Source organism: Bos indicus, chromosome 20, assembly GCF_029378745.1.
Source record: "Bos indicus isolate NIAB-ARS_2022 breed Sahiwal x Tharparkar chromosome 20, NIAB-ARS_B.indTharparkar_mat_pri_1.0, whole genome shotgun sequence".
Taxonomy (NCBI): Eukaryota; Metazoa; Chordata; class Mammalia; order Artiodactyla; family Bovidae; genus Bos; species Bos indicus.
In genome coordinates, this window is record NC_091779.1 from 41,371,468 (window position 1) to 41,386,879 (window position 15,412).

Sequence of the window (15,412 nt, forward strand, 5' to 3'; positions counted from 1 at the left end):
TCTAAAAACAATCCATTAGGGAAGAGACGGAGAAGGCAATGGCACCCCACTCCAGTACTCTTTCCTGGAGAATCCCATGGACAGAGGAACCTGGTGGGCTGCTGTCTATGGGGTCGCATAGAGTCGGACACGACTGAGTGACTTCACTTTCACTTTTCATGCATTGGAGAAGGAAATGGCAACCCACTCCAGTGTTCTTGCCTGGAGAATCCCAGGGAGGGTGGAGCCTGGTGGGCTGCCGTCTACGGGGTCACACAGAGTCGGACACGACTGAAGCACCTCAGCAGTAGCAGTAGCAGGGAAGAGAAAGGACAGCATTCATCCACCAGCTTGAACTGCTAACTCCTGAACATGTGGAGGTGACCCACATGGACATGAGGTATGGGACCAACAAGCTGCACTGCAGGAAGCAGTTGAAGTCCACACCTAACAGCTGCTAAGTCGCTTCAGTCGTGTCTGACTCTGTGTGACCCCATAGACAGCAGCCCACCAGGCACCGCTTCCCTGGGATTCTCCAGGCAAGAACACCTGAGTGGGTTGCCATTTCCTCCTCCAATGCATGAAAGTGAAAAGTGAAAGTGAAGTTGCTCAATCGTGTCCGACTCTAGCGACCCCATGGACTGCAGCCTACCAGGCTCCTCCATCCATGGGATTTTCCAGGCAAGAGTACTGGAGTGGGGTGCCATTGTCTTCTCCTCGGGAAAGTATGCCTGGCACATTTCCAGCAGTCAATAAATAAATGGTCCTTGTTATTAGGAATATATATTTTGGTTCCCAAATATAATTTATTCTTCTCTTCCTTCCTTCCTTTGTTTTTTCTTTCTTTCCTTTCCTCCCTTTTTCTTTGTATAGAGACAAGGTGATTTTGAAGTCTACTTTGTAGAAAATAAGTAAGGAAAAAATGCTAGGAAAACTCTTAAAAAAAAAGAGCAATGAAGTTACGTAAAGTCTGAACAATTTCAAAAGTATGATACTGTTGCAGGAATAGACAATGAGCATATATTTTTGTGGACAAAATGTAGCTATTCACTGTATTTATTATAGTATTGTTTCCAATAGCAAAGGACTGGAAACAGCCTAAATGTCCATCAATAGGGGTGTGACCAAAAAAATTATGGTATGTCTATACAATAGAATATGAAGCAACTGAAAGTAATCACAAACAAGCTCTTAAGTACTGATATATTTGTGTATATATGCCCGAGAATTTTAGTACCCGTGTGTGTGTAAGTTGCTCAGTTGTTTCTAACTCTTTGAGACCCCACAGACTGTAGTCCACCAGGCTCCTCTGTCCATGGAATTCTCCAGCAAGAATATTGGAGTGGGCTGCCATTCCCTTCTCCAGGGAATCTTCCCAAACGGAGGACTCAAACTTGGATCTCCTGCATTGCAGGCAGATTCTTTACCATCTGAGCCACCAGGGAAGTTCTTAGTACCTATACTGCATAACAAATTATTCCAAACTTAGTAGCTGAAAACAACAAATATTTATTATTTCACTGTTTTTGAAGCCATTTCAGGAATGGCTTAGCCTGGTGGTAGAGGTTCAGAATCTTTAATGAGGTTGTAATTAACACATTTGTCTTCCCTGATGGCTCAGCGGTAAAGAATCTGCCTGTAATGCAGGAGCTACAGGAGACTTGGGTTCAATCCCTGGGTAGGAAAGATACCCTGGAGAAAGGAATGGCAACCCACTCCAGTATTCTTGTCTGGAGAATCCCTGGCGGGCTATAGTCCATAGTGTCACAGAGTCAGACACTACTGAAGTGATTTAGCACACATTCAGGGGATTCACTTCCAAGATGACTCACTCACACGGCTGTTGGGCAGGAGGCCTCAGTTCCTTTGCAACTAGGCCTCTTCATAAGGCTGCTTTAATGTCTTCATGACAGGGCAGCTGGCCTCCCTCAGATCTGAGAGAGAGGAAAGGAGAACAAGGGAGAAGTTGCAAACACTATTGTCCTAATCTGAGAAGTCACACAAAGTCCTGCCTGCCACATTCAATTCCTTTGAAGAGAGTCACAAAGTCTGGCCCACACTCAAGGGGAGGGGAATTAGGTTTCCCCTAATCTGCTAAGGTATTTGAAAATCACCAAGGGAAGAGGGGAACAACTGGGTGAACAGGATCAGGGCTAGAATGAAGATTTTCACTGTATCTATCTTCATACTCTTTAAACTATATATTTGACTATATTAATCAACTAATTATATTTCTTTTGAAAAGCAACATTTTAAACTATTTGTGAAAGAACTGGGGGGCGGGGAGTGGGGGGAAGAGGGAAAAAACAGTTGAACAGGATGCCAATGAAAGAAATTGGTTGAACTGAAATCGACCTTTGCTCAAACAGATAGGAAAAAGGAAGGGAACATTGTGCTCATCCTGCCCTCTTCTCCCCACCCCAGATTTAGCTTCCCATTTTCCGAGGCAGGGGGTGGTGGTGGTGGTGAAGGCCAGCATGAGTTCTGGATAATGGGTTTGTGGAAGGAAAATAACTCTGTAGCCAAAATGTTCCATGCTACGGTTTTACCGTGGGCGTTTCTCTCTTATTACAGCTTCAGTCCAGTTACATTCCTCCTATCTAAATCATTGTGAAGCCACAGCCTGTGGTCACTCCTGACTTTAAATAATGTCGGATGGCATACAATGCCATTTCTGGATACTGTTTTATGTGTAAGTTCCACTCTCCTGGCCTTCCAACGCCCTCCCCTCAGGTTTGACATCTATTCTTTAACAGAACGTGCACAGTCAAGCACGCCAAGAGAATTTAACCTAGTAATTAAATTGAAAGATTTAATGTGTGCAAAGACGTGGCATGAAACGCAACAGGTTTATTGTCTCTATAAAAAGCTCGTTAAGGTTGACTGTACTGACCTGTGCAGTGCTAACTGTACTCACTGCGCCCGGATAGGCAGGAGGGACAAAGTTTTACAAACCAAACTATTCAATTTGTTCTAACCTCTCTCCTCGTACCGTAATACACCCAGAAAAGCTAAAAGTCCGTTTTCAGGCTATGTAAACGCAGCTGCTCCTGAAGGGTCTGGGAATGTGGGCAGAGAGAGCGTTCTCTCCACGCTCCGTCGGCGGTGAGCAAAGTCCTTCCAGTGTTTCACCGGGACACCGGACTCCAAGCCCAGCCCCGCCCGAGGCCTACTCCGAGGATAGTGGTGTCTCGGGTGCTGTGGGCGCAGCTCCAGACGGATCGTGGTTCGCCATCGCAAGGCCAAGGCTGCCCCGATTCGTTGAGGCCTTTCCAATGTCTACTTTCAGCCCCGGCTCCTTAGGGGACACAGGGGAAGGCGGACGGAGGAAGGACACGTCACGGGAAGAGGGGCGCGGGCCAGGCGCTGAAGGGACTCTAAGGAAACGGCGAGGGCCGGGGGAGTTCCAGGGGCCAGGGACCCGGGTCCTAGACCGCAGACCCTTGCCCCCGCCCACTCCCCGGCCCCCGGGTCCCTGCCCGCCGCTTCCGGCGCCCTCCGGGCCCGCCCCGCGCAGTCCGTGCCACATCCTCCAGTGACGTCAGCCGGCGCCGCCATATTGGAAAGGCGCCGCCGCCGCCGCTTCTTCCTCAGCCGCGTCCTCCTTTACCGCCTCCGTCTTGTTGCGGCTGCCTCACGGCCGCGGCCACAGAAAGTATAGAGCCCCTCGTCCGCCCCACCGACGCCGGGCCCACTCGCTCCCCCTCCGCCCGTCTCCTCATGACTGCATCCAGCCCCGCTGCCGACGGACGTCTCCCCAGTGCCCGGTCCTAACACGGAAGCGCGGGTCGGGGGCCGCGGAGGGAGGAAGAGGGAGACCCGGCAGGTCCTGCGTCCCTCTCGGCCCGGCGCGGCGGAGCCATGACCTCGCTGACCCAGCGCAGCTCCGGGCTGGTGCAGCGGCGTACCGAGGCCTCCCGCAACGCCGCCGACAAGGAGCGGGCGGCGGGCGGCGGCGGCAACGACGAGGACGACGCGCAGAGCCGTCGCGACGAGCAGGACGACGACGACAAGGGCGACTCCAAGGAAACGCGGCTGACCCTGATGGAGGAAGTGCTCCTGCTGGGCCTCAAGGACCGAGAGGTGCGGGCGCGGCGGGCAGGGCGGGGGCGGCCGGTGCAGGGTCCGGGCGCCAGGCGGGAGCCCGGCTACTGGCTCCGCGCGCCTGCTCTCCGAGCTCCGCGCGCGGGAGCTCCCAGCTCACCCTCTCGCACTGATTGTTTGGATTTCCCTTTCTGGTTTCTCAATCACTCCTTTCATTTTGACTCCACGGCGGTCTCTTGCGTTCTCGCTTTTTTCCTCGCCTGTTTAACCCGGGTAAACCTTGGTACAATTCCCACGGAGTGCAGGTTAGCGTGAAACACTTGGAACCACCAGCGCCCTGAACCCATAGGTTCTGCAGGTTTTAGGACCTGGGAGAGGTCCACTGACATGCTTTCTGAGGACTGACAAGAAAGAACAACAACTTAAGGTGTATTGTTTGGAAATTTTGAAAAATTTCCGTGAAATGGTAATGGAAGCAAAAGTTTTATTTTTATTGTTAAAGTCCAACAAAATTTTCAAGAAACCTCCTGCAAATTGTCTTTCTAGGTAAACATGCTTTGGGTGAGAGATTATAATTTTATCATTTCGTCAGTTTTACTGTTCTCAAAAAAAAGTCTTGCAGTCTCAAAGAAGGAGGGACTTTTTCGTGGGGGTGCTTGAAATGCTAGGTTTGTGACTTGATGAAAGGCCTCAGCGTCTCGATAGATAACGTGTGTTCTCACTTTGAAACAATTATTTTCACGCTTATACCTTGTGAAAATATTCACACATAGAGGAGTTGGGAAAAATGCTACGGTGGACACCTATATACTCACCTGGGTTCTATAATTAACATTTTGCTGTATTTGCTTTATCATGTGTGTATCTGCAAAGCTGATTATTTTTAGAGACCTGCCGAGGGTCAGACGAGTGGATATTGTATAAATCATGTATGGTGAAGGGTCCCAGAAGCTTGTTATATATGGAAACTACAGACAGCACATTTTGAGAGTCAGATCCAAAAATATCTAAGTTTTTTTGTTTTTCAGTAGTTTTCCCAATTCACAGAGATGGGCAAAAAAAAAAAAAAAAAATCATGTTAAGGCAACTTTGTTATCTTTCTCCAAAACTTATCAGATATAGGTGAGTTTTATATGGATTGTTTGTGGACTCCTGATATTTAGTAATCTAATGAGTTAAAGTTTACCTTGATGGAAATGTCTGGAGTATTTGTGTTATCTAGGTTTCCAGTTTGCTCAGGTCTGTCTGATGATCACTTGATGTTCCTCTGGCCACGAAAGGGACTCAATATCTCTTTTAGTACCTGAGTTATGATGCAGCCAGGCTGTATATGAAATTTCTTTTTTCTCTTTGGAAAAACAAGTGAGGTATAGTGTCCTAGACATGTGATTTTAGGTTTATAAAAGGTTTTTTCAGCTTCAAAGTTTAGAATCTTGGTAATAAATGTTTTTATCTTTTTACTCTGGGACAAAAGTAACATTGTAAAAAATACTAAAAAAAGCAAAAGGAAGAAAACAAGTCTCGTCCATATTCCTCAGTGAATATCTTCTTTGTAAGTTTTGAGACTTTTCTATGTGGATATATTCTTTGTGTAAAACTAAAACTTAAAAGCTAAACCAAAACTAGCTTTTGGACTTCTGAGTCACTGTAAATGAGAAATTAGAGTGAGAAAGTACCTTTTTGAGTATGTGTTACTCTGAATGTGGAAGCCAACTCCAGTATTCTTGTCTGGGGAATTCCATGGACAGAGAAGCCTAGCGGGTTACAGTCCATGAAGTCCCAGGAGTCTGACACTACTGATCCATGTTTAAGCTGAAGAATATTAACATGCTATTTTTCCTTGATTGGTTTTCATGAAGATAATCTAAAGAATTTATTTGTTGCAACTTAATAGTGCTTACAAAATATAGAAAATTTGAAGTTCTTTGGTGACAGGTAATTGAGGCCATATGTTGTGTTTGTGTCAGAAGACACTATACTCTGCCATGTCCTGGCCAAGGTCCAGATGCTAATTCTGATCATTTCCACAACCACAGAGTGAAGGAAACTGTTTTCCCTTTAGCAGGCAAGTTCTTGGAATTGTGGTGGTGGGCGGGGTTGGGACTTTGCATTGCTTTAGAGGTTTTGGGGATTAACCTGTGTTTCCCCCTGTCCTCACATCTTTACATAATTAGCCCTGGCAACTCCTGCATTTGTATCTTTGTCCTTAGGAGATCCCACCCTCCCTTTCTCCCCCCCTCCCCCCTTCCTCCCCCTCCTGTCTTCTACTTGTATCATTCTTTTTAGGGACAGGAGTTACTCTCATATAGGCTCTAGGCATTTATGCTTATTAATACTAGGTTTTAACTTATTAAATTTCATATTAACAAATTCTAAATTTTAGCTGTAATACAGAGCTCACTGCTTTAACTTTTTATTATTTTAATTTAATGTCCATCTTTGTCATAGCTGGGTACTTTTAAGATACTGAAAAGCTAAATTCAAAGGTTATGTTTGTCATTAATAATGGATACACTTTATGTATTTGTGAACTAACCTTAGATAGATAAAATTTGCTCAGTCCTTTCTGACTCTTTGCGACTCCATGGACTGTAACCTCTGTCCAGGATTCTCAGGGCAAAAATATTGGAGTGAGTAGCCATTCCCTTCTCCAGGGGATCTTCCCAACCCAGTAATCAAACTTGGGTCTTCCGCATTGCAGGTAGATTCTTTACCATCTGAGGCACCAGGGAAGCCCTAGAGCTAACCTTACTTGAAATCAAAACAAGGAAAATTTTGAAGAAATTGTGAGAGGTGAAATTAGCTTGGTTTTAATTTTTTTTAATAATGCTGAGACTAATGGCTTGTGAAAAATTACTTTTTGTTGAATAATAAACCTACAGAAAAGTGCACGTGAGTGTGAAGAATTTTCGCAAACTGAACACACCTGTTGAACCAACATCTTCATCAAGAAACAACCTGAGCAGCTCTCCAGAAGCCCCACTTAATTTCCTTTCCAGTCACTGCCTGGTCCTCAAGGGCCACCACTTGCTTGACTTGAGAATTCAGCATAGAGTTTCCCCCCTTTTTTGTACTTTAATTTGTATCTTTTGTAAAGCAAGTTTGTGACTTGCTTGTTTGACGTTGTCATTTGTTCATTCTCATTTTATTATCAACTTAACTTTTAGCACATTTACAATCTACAATATTAAAAAAATTCTTTTAACTCATATCCCGAATCTAGTATTCTCCTCCTCGCCTGTTTACTGAACAGAAGGCTCAGCTTGCCTGCCAGTGAGCAGATGGTCTGGCTTCAGATTACCTATTAGGGATAACTAAAGTTATTGTGAATTTCATTTCAGATTTTTTTTACCAATGATTTTACTTTCTGTCTTATTAAAACACAGATGCCTGGGCCCCTCTGGGGGTTCGATGCTTAAAGTAGGCAGAGGACATAGGTATTGAAGTCAATAATGAGTAGCCCACAACAAGATGGCAGATAGGTTTATACTTGAATTCAACTTCCAAATAATTAGCAAGATTTCTGCAATCTCTCCTGTGTTTAAGAGGAAGAGACAGCAAACAAGCTAGGTGTGTCCCCTCCCAACTATTTGATTTTTCCATAGATGCCTCCTATAGTCATTGTTTTCTGAATGCCTCATTGAGAATTAAGTGAAATAACTGGTGTCATATACTTTTAAATATCTTCATTCATGGAACATCTTAGTGGTTTAAAGTTGGATTTGATTGTATTAAATGACCAGGTATAATTTAGAGTGGAATGTGAAATAGAAGAGTGGAAAGATATGGTGTAGTCTTGATCTGAGGTATATCCTTTGCTTTCCATGTTGTTCAAATGCTCTGAGCCTCAGAGCTCTCTAAAATGGAGACGTAGACCTCTCCTGTAGTTTTGACGACTGTTGTGAACATTTCTTGTTTTACCCTTCACGTTGTTCTTTTAAGGTTTTATTTTGCCTAGGGTGTTTCCCATTGTATACATCCCCGGGATGCCCTATTGAAGCATTCACCCCTTCCCTTTTGTAGTGTAGTCAGACCTAGACCTGTCCAACCTTTTGTTTTCTCCTTGGACTTTGGATCTTGAGAGCAGAACCAGAGGCTTTGGGGATTTTGGAGGACCTGTCTGTTGATGCATTGGAGAAGGAAATGGCAACCCACTCCAGTGTTCTTGCCTGGAGAATCCCAGGGACGGGGGAGCCTGGTGGGTGACTAGCTGTGGGGTCGCACAGAGTTGAACACAACTGAAGCAACTTAGCAGCAGCAGTGGAGCATCAGTGTGTGGGTAAGATTGTTCTCTGATTTGTTTTAGATTCCTTCTCCCTAGCCCTGTGGTGCTTGTCTTTTCCATCTTGATTTCCCAGGCATCTTTCAATTTTGTAAGCTTTAAGAACCTTCCAGTAAAGTCCCTTTTTAAAGATGGCCACAGTCAGTTTTTGATGTTTTGAATGCTTGCAGGTAAGAACCTTAATGTGCTAATTTAACTCTGTATCTTGAAAAATAAGTAGATGCTTGAGCTGGATAATACACACTTAGGGTAAAATAGTTAAGTTTAACTAAAATGATAGAACTGTCTTTTGTGTGACTTTTAAATTAGCTCTAAAGAGTGATCTAAAAGTGTTCCATTTTTGGAGTTTCCCAAGATTTCTACTTTGACGTACAGTACTTATTATGATGGATAACTTAAAAAAAAAAATTCTCCTTCCTGTACATGCAGTAATACACATATCTGCATATCAAATCTGTTAATGAGAAATTCATTCAATACTGAGTATTTAAAGATGTGTTAAGATTTTAGTAATTTAAAGTATAATAAAGACTTCTAGGTTTTAGAATTTTGTTATTCCTTTAATAAAAATAATGTGCTGTTCATACTTTTGAATGATTTGAGGGATCATTTATTTTTTCAGGTGCATTTAAGAGGACACACATATGAAATATTAGTTATAAAATTAGTTTTTTGAGTTCACTGAACCACTTGATTGTATCTTTTACATAAGATTTTATATTAGTGAAATTACTTTTTTTCAGGGTTCTCTTACAGTGTGGCCAAAATACTGATTCACTTTATATGTCATACTGATGTTTGATATTTATTCATTTTAAACCATCTGAGCATTCCTGTATGGATCATTTGTGATTATCTTTTAGAATTACACCTTGAAGTTATTTTGATCAAATATTTAGGCATACTTTTTGACATTTAAAGAGATAACCTATTATAGTCATTGTCCACTCATATGTAAATCTCAAAAGACTGTAAAATGCATTGTACTTGTCCAGTTATGTTGTGTTAAACTTGGCCCAACACTGCTTTATGTCCAAGCAAACTTTCTGCTTTGTATCTGCATAATTTTTCTATTAATCAGAGTAAATTGTGTCACTCAGAGTTGCTGTAGTCTTTGTTTAGGGGATTTTATTTTCATGGGAGTGTCCTTCTGAAGCCGCTCAAAGAGATGGCTTGTCCTCCCCCTGTTTCTTCGATTTAATAAGAGTCATGACAAGTAACTGTTCAAGCTGGTTTTAGAAAAGGCAGAGGAACCAGAAATCAAATTGCCAACATCCGCTGGATCATGGAAAAAGCAAGAGAGTTCCAGAAAAACATCTATTTCTGCTTTATTGACTATGCCAAAGCCTTTGACTGTGTGGATCACAATAAACTGTGGAAAATTCTGCAAGACATGGGAATACCAGACCACCTGACCTGCCTCTTGAGAAACCTGTATGCAGGTCAGGAAGCAACAGTTAGAACTGGACATGGAACCACAGACTGCTTCCAAATAGGAAAAGGAGTTCGTCAAGGCTGTATATCGTCACCCTGTTTATTTAATTTATATGCAGAGTACATCATGAGAAACGCTGGACTGGAAGAAACACAAGCTGGAATCAAGATTGCCGGGAGAAATATCAATAATCTCAGATATGCAGATGACACCACCCTTACGGCAGAAAGTGAAGAGGAACTAAAGAGCCTCTTGATGAAAGTGAAAGAGGAGAGTGAAAAAGTTGGCTTAAAGCTCAACATTCAGAAAACGAAGATCATGGCATCCGGTCCCATCACTTCATGGGAAATAGATGGAGAAACAGTGGAAACAATGTCAGACTTTATTTTTCTGGGCTCCAAAATCACTACAGATGGTGACTGCAGCCATGAAATTAAAAGACGCTTACTCCTTGGAAGGAAAGTTATGACCAACCTAGATAGCATATTCAAAAGCAGAGACATTCCTTTGCCAACAAAGGTTCGTCTAGTCAAGGCTATGGTTTTTCCAGTGATCATGTATGGATGTGAGAGTTGGACTTTGAAGAAGGCTGAGCGCTGAAGAATTGATGCTTTTGAACTGTGGTGTTGGAGAAGACTCTTGAGAGTCCCTTGGACTGCAAGGAGATCCAACCAGTCCATTCTGAAGGAGATCAGCCCTGGAATTTCTTTAGAAGGAATGATGCTAAAGCTGAAACTCCAGTACTTTGGCCACCTCGTGTGAAGAGTTGACTCATTGGAAAAGACTCTGATGCTGGGAGGGATTGGGGGCAAGAGGAGAAGGGGACGACAGAGGATGAGATGGCTGGATGGCATCACTGACTTGATGGACGTGAGTCTGAGTGAACTCCGGGAGTTGGTGATGGACAGGGAGGCCTGGTGTGCTGCGATTCATGGGGTCACAAGGAGTCGGACACGACTGAGCGACTGATCTGATCTGATGACAGGTAACAAAGGAGAGAACCCGTCTTCATTTTGAAATTGATGCCATGGCTTTAGGTTTCTCTGATCAAAGCTTGAAAGCTGCAACCTGTTTCAATAGTATTGTACAGTATTATAATCTAGTGAATCTTGAGGTTTTAAATTAGGTATTAAAGATAAATATATATACACACACACATAGTAGGGCGTTATTTTATTCATATTATCTTGTATTACTAGTTGTTTGATAAATCTCTGATCTGCAAGAATACAATTAATGTTAAAGTACATTATTGCCAGAAAGAATACTTCTGGTAAATATAGTCTTAAGCTGAAAAAGTTAAATTTTAAATTAAAAAAAAAAAAGCCTTTATTTTTAAACAGTAAATTGTATATGATTTACATACTTTTTTAATACAGAAATTCTTAAGTTGGAGTCAAAGGATGGAGTTTAGAAATTCTGTGAACATTCTGTAGTTGTATGTATTGTGTGTGTATATTTTTCTAGAGAAAGGGAACATAGCTTTTGTGAGGTACTGTTTCTTTGTTTTAGTTTAAGTTTTTTGTTTTGGCTGTGTTTTGTCTTCTTTTTTTCCTCTTGAAAATTGACTACAGAAAATTTCAGGTTTCAGGGTTGTGGTGAGTTGGATTTTCAGTTGGAAATAGGAAGCCAGCATTTCTGTAGCTTGGTCATCTTGCTAGATGACATTTGCAAATTGTGTAACTACCACATACAGAGTTCTAATACTGTCCGTGTGTTCATCACGTTTATTGAGCTAAGCCTTTGATGAGATGCAAATATTAGGAAGAAGGTCTCTGTCTTTAAGCCCTTTTCATTTCAGTTCTCTGGGTCAAAACTTTTACAGTAAACTAAAAAACTAAACTGTGTTGCTGTCATAGAATTTTTCCATGGTGAGTATCTCAGCCTGGCATATAGCTCCCATACAGGAAATATTTACTATACTTAGTAAAGCATGTATTTTCATTGAGGGTCATGTCATCCCTAAGGGAGAGAAAATTGGTTCTGGGGATGGTGATGAAAAATTCTTACTCCTTTTATGTATAAAGCATAGATACACATACAGTATATAAACCGATCAGGTGGTGCTAGTGGTAAAGAATCCGCCTGCCAGTGCAGGAGACTCAGGAGATGTGGATTTGATCCCTGGGTCTGGAATATTCCCTGGAGAAGGAAATGGCAACCTACTCTATTAATCTTGCCTGGAAAATTCCATGGACAGAGGAGCCTGTCTACAGTCTGTGGGGTCTGAAAGAGTTGGACGTGACTGAGTACATACGGTGTACCATCTTACCAAAATTTTATGGGAGAGGATGTGGTTAGAGAAAACACTCTTTGAGAAAGCTCCTTTAGGGAACAGAAATGGGAAGAAAAAGTTGAGAAATACTGAAATAAATTAATATTGAAAATACTGAGTTTGTGCTTAGCTGAGATTTAGATCTTTTTCTCTTGATAGTTTTTATTGTAATAGAATTTGACTAGTAGTTTGGTAGTAGGACGAATAATTTTAGTATATTGAACTGTAGGGAGTTGTAAGTTAAACTTTAAGAACAAAATTATCCTTGTTGGTTGATAATTTATAGGTAAAGTCTTTGTTCCCCACTCTCTACCCTCTGCCCTTTGAAGAAACTGGAATTAAAGGACTGCATTTAAATTGCCGACTGTTATTTTTACTCTGGTTTCATTTTCTAGTTCCGGTTTCTTAAATGCAACTGTTAAAGTTTTATACCATGTTAACAAAATAAGCCCAGAAATAGCATTTTAAGAATTTAGCTTAAATTTCAGTTCAGTCACTGAATTGAGCTGCTCATTTAATTTTTTTGTCTGTACACTGTTATAATGGAAACAGATTTAGTTCAGTCCAACTATTGAACATCTGTGTGCCAGTGTCTTTGCTGGTGGTGAAGTTCCAAGGAAAATCCTCTTACCTCAAGGAGCATCCAGTCTATATAGAAGACAGATTTGCAAGTGGTTCCAATAAAATAAGTTATTGACTTAAATGGAAATACAAGTGTTAAGTGCAATAGTGGATTCCTTGGATCAGGAATCAGAAGATTGCCATATTTCTTGACTTCTAGCCCTGCTCTTGACTAGTTAGAAGGGTTAAGGTAACTGCTTTGAATTTTTGCTGCTGCTAAGTCGCGTCAGTCATGTCCGACTCTGTGCGACCCCATAGACGGCAGCCCACCGGGCTCTGCCGTCCCTGGGATTCTCCAGGCAAGAACACTGGAGTGGGCTGCCATTTCCTTCTCCAGTGCATGAAAGTGAAAAGTGAAAGTGAAGTTGCTCAATCGTGTCCAACTCTAGCGACCCCATGGACTGCAGCCTACCAGGCTCCTCCGCCCATGGGATTTCCCAGGCAAGAGTACTGGAGTGGGTGGCCATTGAATTCTTAGACCCCAGTTTTACCCCCTGAGCACAGTGAGCCTGCCTTCGTGGGCTGTCCCATAACTTCTGAATTGTAGGGCTCCAGTGGATTGGCATATGTGCGAGTGCTTTTGAAAACTGCAAGGTGTTGAACAAATGCGAATGGGTAATTGCCTAGCCTTGAGAAGTGAATTAAGACACTGTTTTTATTATTTCTTAACCTTTTTGTGCTTTGCTGGGCTTAAGTGAGCCTTTCCATCAAGTGCGATTACTTATCTGTGCTTGCTTATCTATGTGTTTGTCCTGAACCTACAATCTGGTTTATTTTTTTGATAATTGCTGGCATGGTGTGCTGGAAAATCTGGACACCTGAAGTACCATTTCTTACTTTCAGGCCAAGTCCAGAGTCTTCCTTGAACAATTCTCATAAGAAATGGCTGACTCTTCAGAGGCATCAGAAGCCTCCAAACCTCCAAAATGATAATATGACTCTAATGACAAGTAAAGTGGCTGTTCCCTTCTCACCCCAGGATGCCCTCTGCTTCTCTGGGGCTCTTGCTCTCTTAACTCTTGTTTCTTTTTCCTGCATCCATCCGTCTCCTCCAGTAACAACCACACACTGGCATTTCAAGCTTTGTCATAGTTACTTTACCCATGCCTTTGTGGGTGGTTCTGATTATAAACCTTGTTATTAGAAACTCTGCCTTCAGTAGAATTGGTATTGGAGGCCTAGGATTGGTGATTTGATTTGATTTTTAAATTTATTTTTCATTGGAAGATAATTGCTTTACAATACTGTGTTGGTTTCTGTCATACATCAGCATGAATCAACCATAGGTATACACATGAGCCGACTCTTTGGAAAAGACCCTGATGCTGGGAAAGATTGAGCATGAGCACGGAAGGGGAAGGCGGTGATAGATGGTTGGATGGCATCATCGACTCAATGGACATGAGTTTGAGCAAGCTCCAGGAGATAGTGAAGGACAAGGAAGCCTCGTATGCTGCAAGTTCTACTTCCTACCCCATCCCACCTCTTCAGGCTGTCACAGGATTTGTGTTTTTTAATATGGTTTCTTTAACTGTTTGGTGAGGGAATGGCTTTTCTCTTAGCTCCAGATTGCTTCACTCACATTTTGGAGGATGCCCTTGCCTCGTCTGTGGAACAGTGGCAGCCTTTGTCCATTCCTCCTATGATGATTTCTTTCAAAATCATCTTAATGGCTGGTAAGAAAGGGGCATTCTTTTGAAGAGAGGAGTTCCTCATTGTTGGGTTCTTGTTTCGATTTAATGAGGAAAGAAAAAGTAACCCTGTTATCACTGGTGGAATGGGAAGCAGTCCTCAGTGTTGTCGGGACTGGGGTAAGTGAAGAAGACCTGAATTGGGTGTGTCACCAAAGAGGAGTGTTGGAGATGGAAGGGAGCACTTTAGGAAGATAAGTTTTGAGCAGAATTTTAAATGAGATGTGGCATGTGACTTCATAGGAAACTAGCATTCTAGACAGAATGTTATGTTGGGATATATATGTGAAAGTAAATAAATGGGATATTACTCAGCTATTAAAAAGAATGCATTTGAATCAGTTCTAATGAGGTAGATGAAGCTGGAGCCTATTATACAGAGTGAAGTAAGTCAGAAAGAAAAACACCAATACAGCATATTAACGCATATATATGGAATTTAGAAAGATGGTAACGATGACCCTATATGCGAGACAGCAAAAGAGACACAGATGTAAAGAACAGACTTTTGGACTCTGTGGGAGAAGGCGAGGGTGGGATGATTTGAGAGAATAGCATTGAAACAAGTATATTATCATATGTGAAATGGATCGCCAGTCCAGGTTCGATGCATGAGACAGGGTCCTCACTGGGATGACCCTGAGGAATGGGATGGGGAAGGAGGTAGGAGGGGGGTTCAGGATGGGGGACACAGGTACACCCATGGCTGTTTCATGTCAATGTATGGCAAAACTACTACAATATTGTAATTCAGTTCAGTCGCTCATTTGTGTCCGACTCTTCGCTACCCCATGAATTGCAGTATGCCAGGCCTCCCTGTCCATCACCAACTCCCAGAGTTTACTCAGACTCACATCCATTGAGTTGGTGATGCCATCCCAGCCATCTCATCCTCTGTCATCCCCTTCTCCTCCTGTCCCCAATCCCTCCCAACATCAGAGTCTTTTCCATTGAGTCAACTCTTCACATGAGGTGGCCAAAGTATTGGAGTTTCAGCTTTAGCATCAGTCCTTCCAGTGAACACCCAGGACTAATCTCCTGGGTGGGATGTAATTAGCCCCCAATTATAATTAATTAATTAATTA

General features: G+C 42.5%; 1 protein-coding gene across 1 annotated transcript in view; it reads left to right on the top strand.

Annotated features, from left to right (window-relative positions):
* Window positions 1-2,879: 2,879 nt before the first annotated feature.
* Window positions 2,880-15,412, top strand: part of GOLPH3 (golgi phosphoprotein 3) — a 52,617-nt gene continuing 40,084 nt past the window's right edge. The window contains exon 1 of the mRNA XM_019982773.2: window positions 2,880-4,062. Within this exon, the coding sequence (XP_019838332.2) occupies window positions 3,841-4,062 (222 nt within the window). The 5' untranslated portion in view covers window positions 2,880-3,840. The remainder of the gene's footprint in view (window positions 4,063-15,412) is intronic.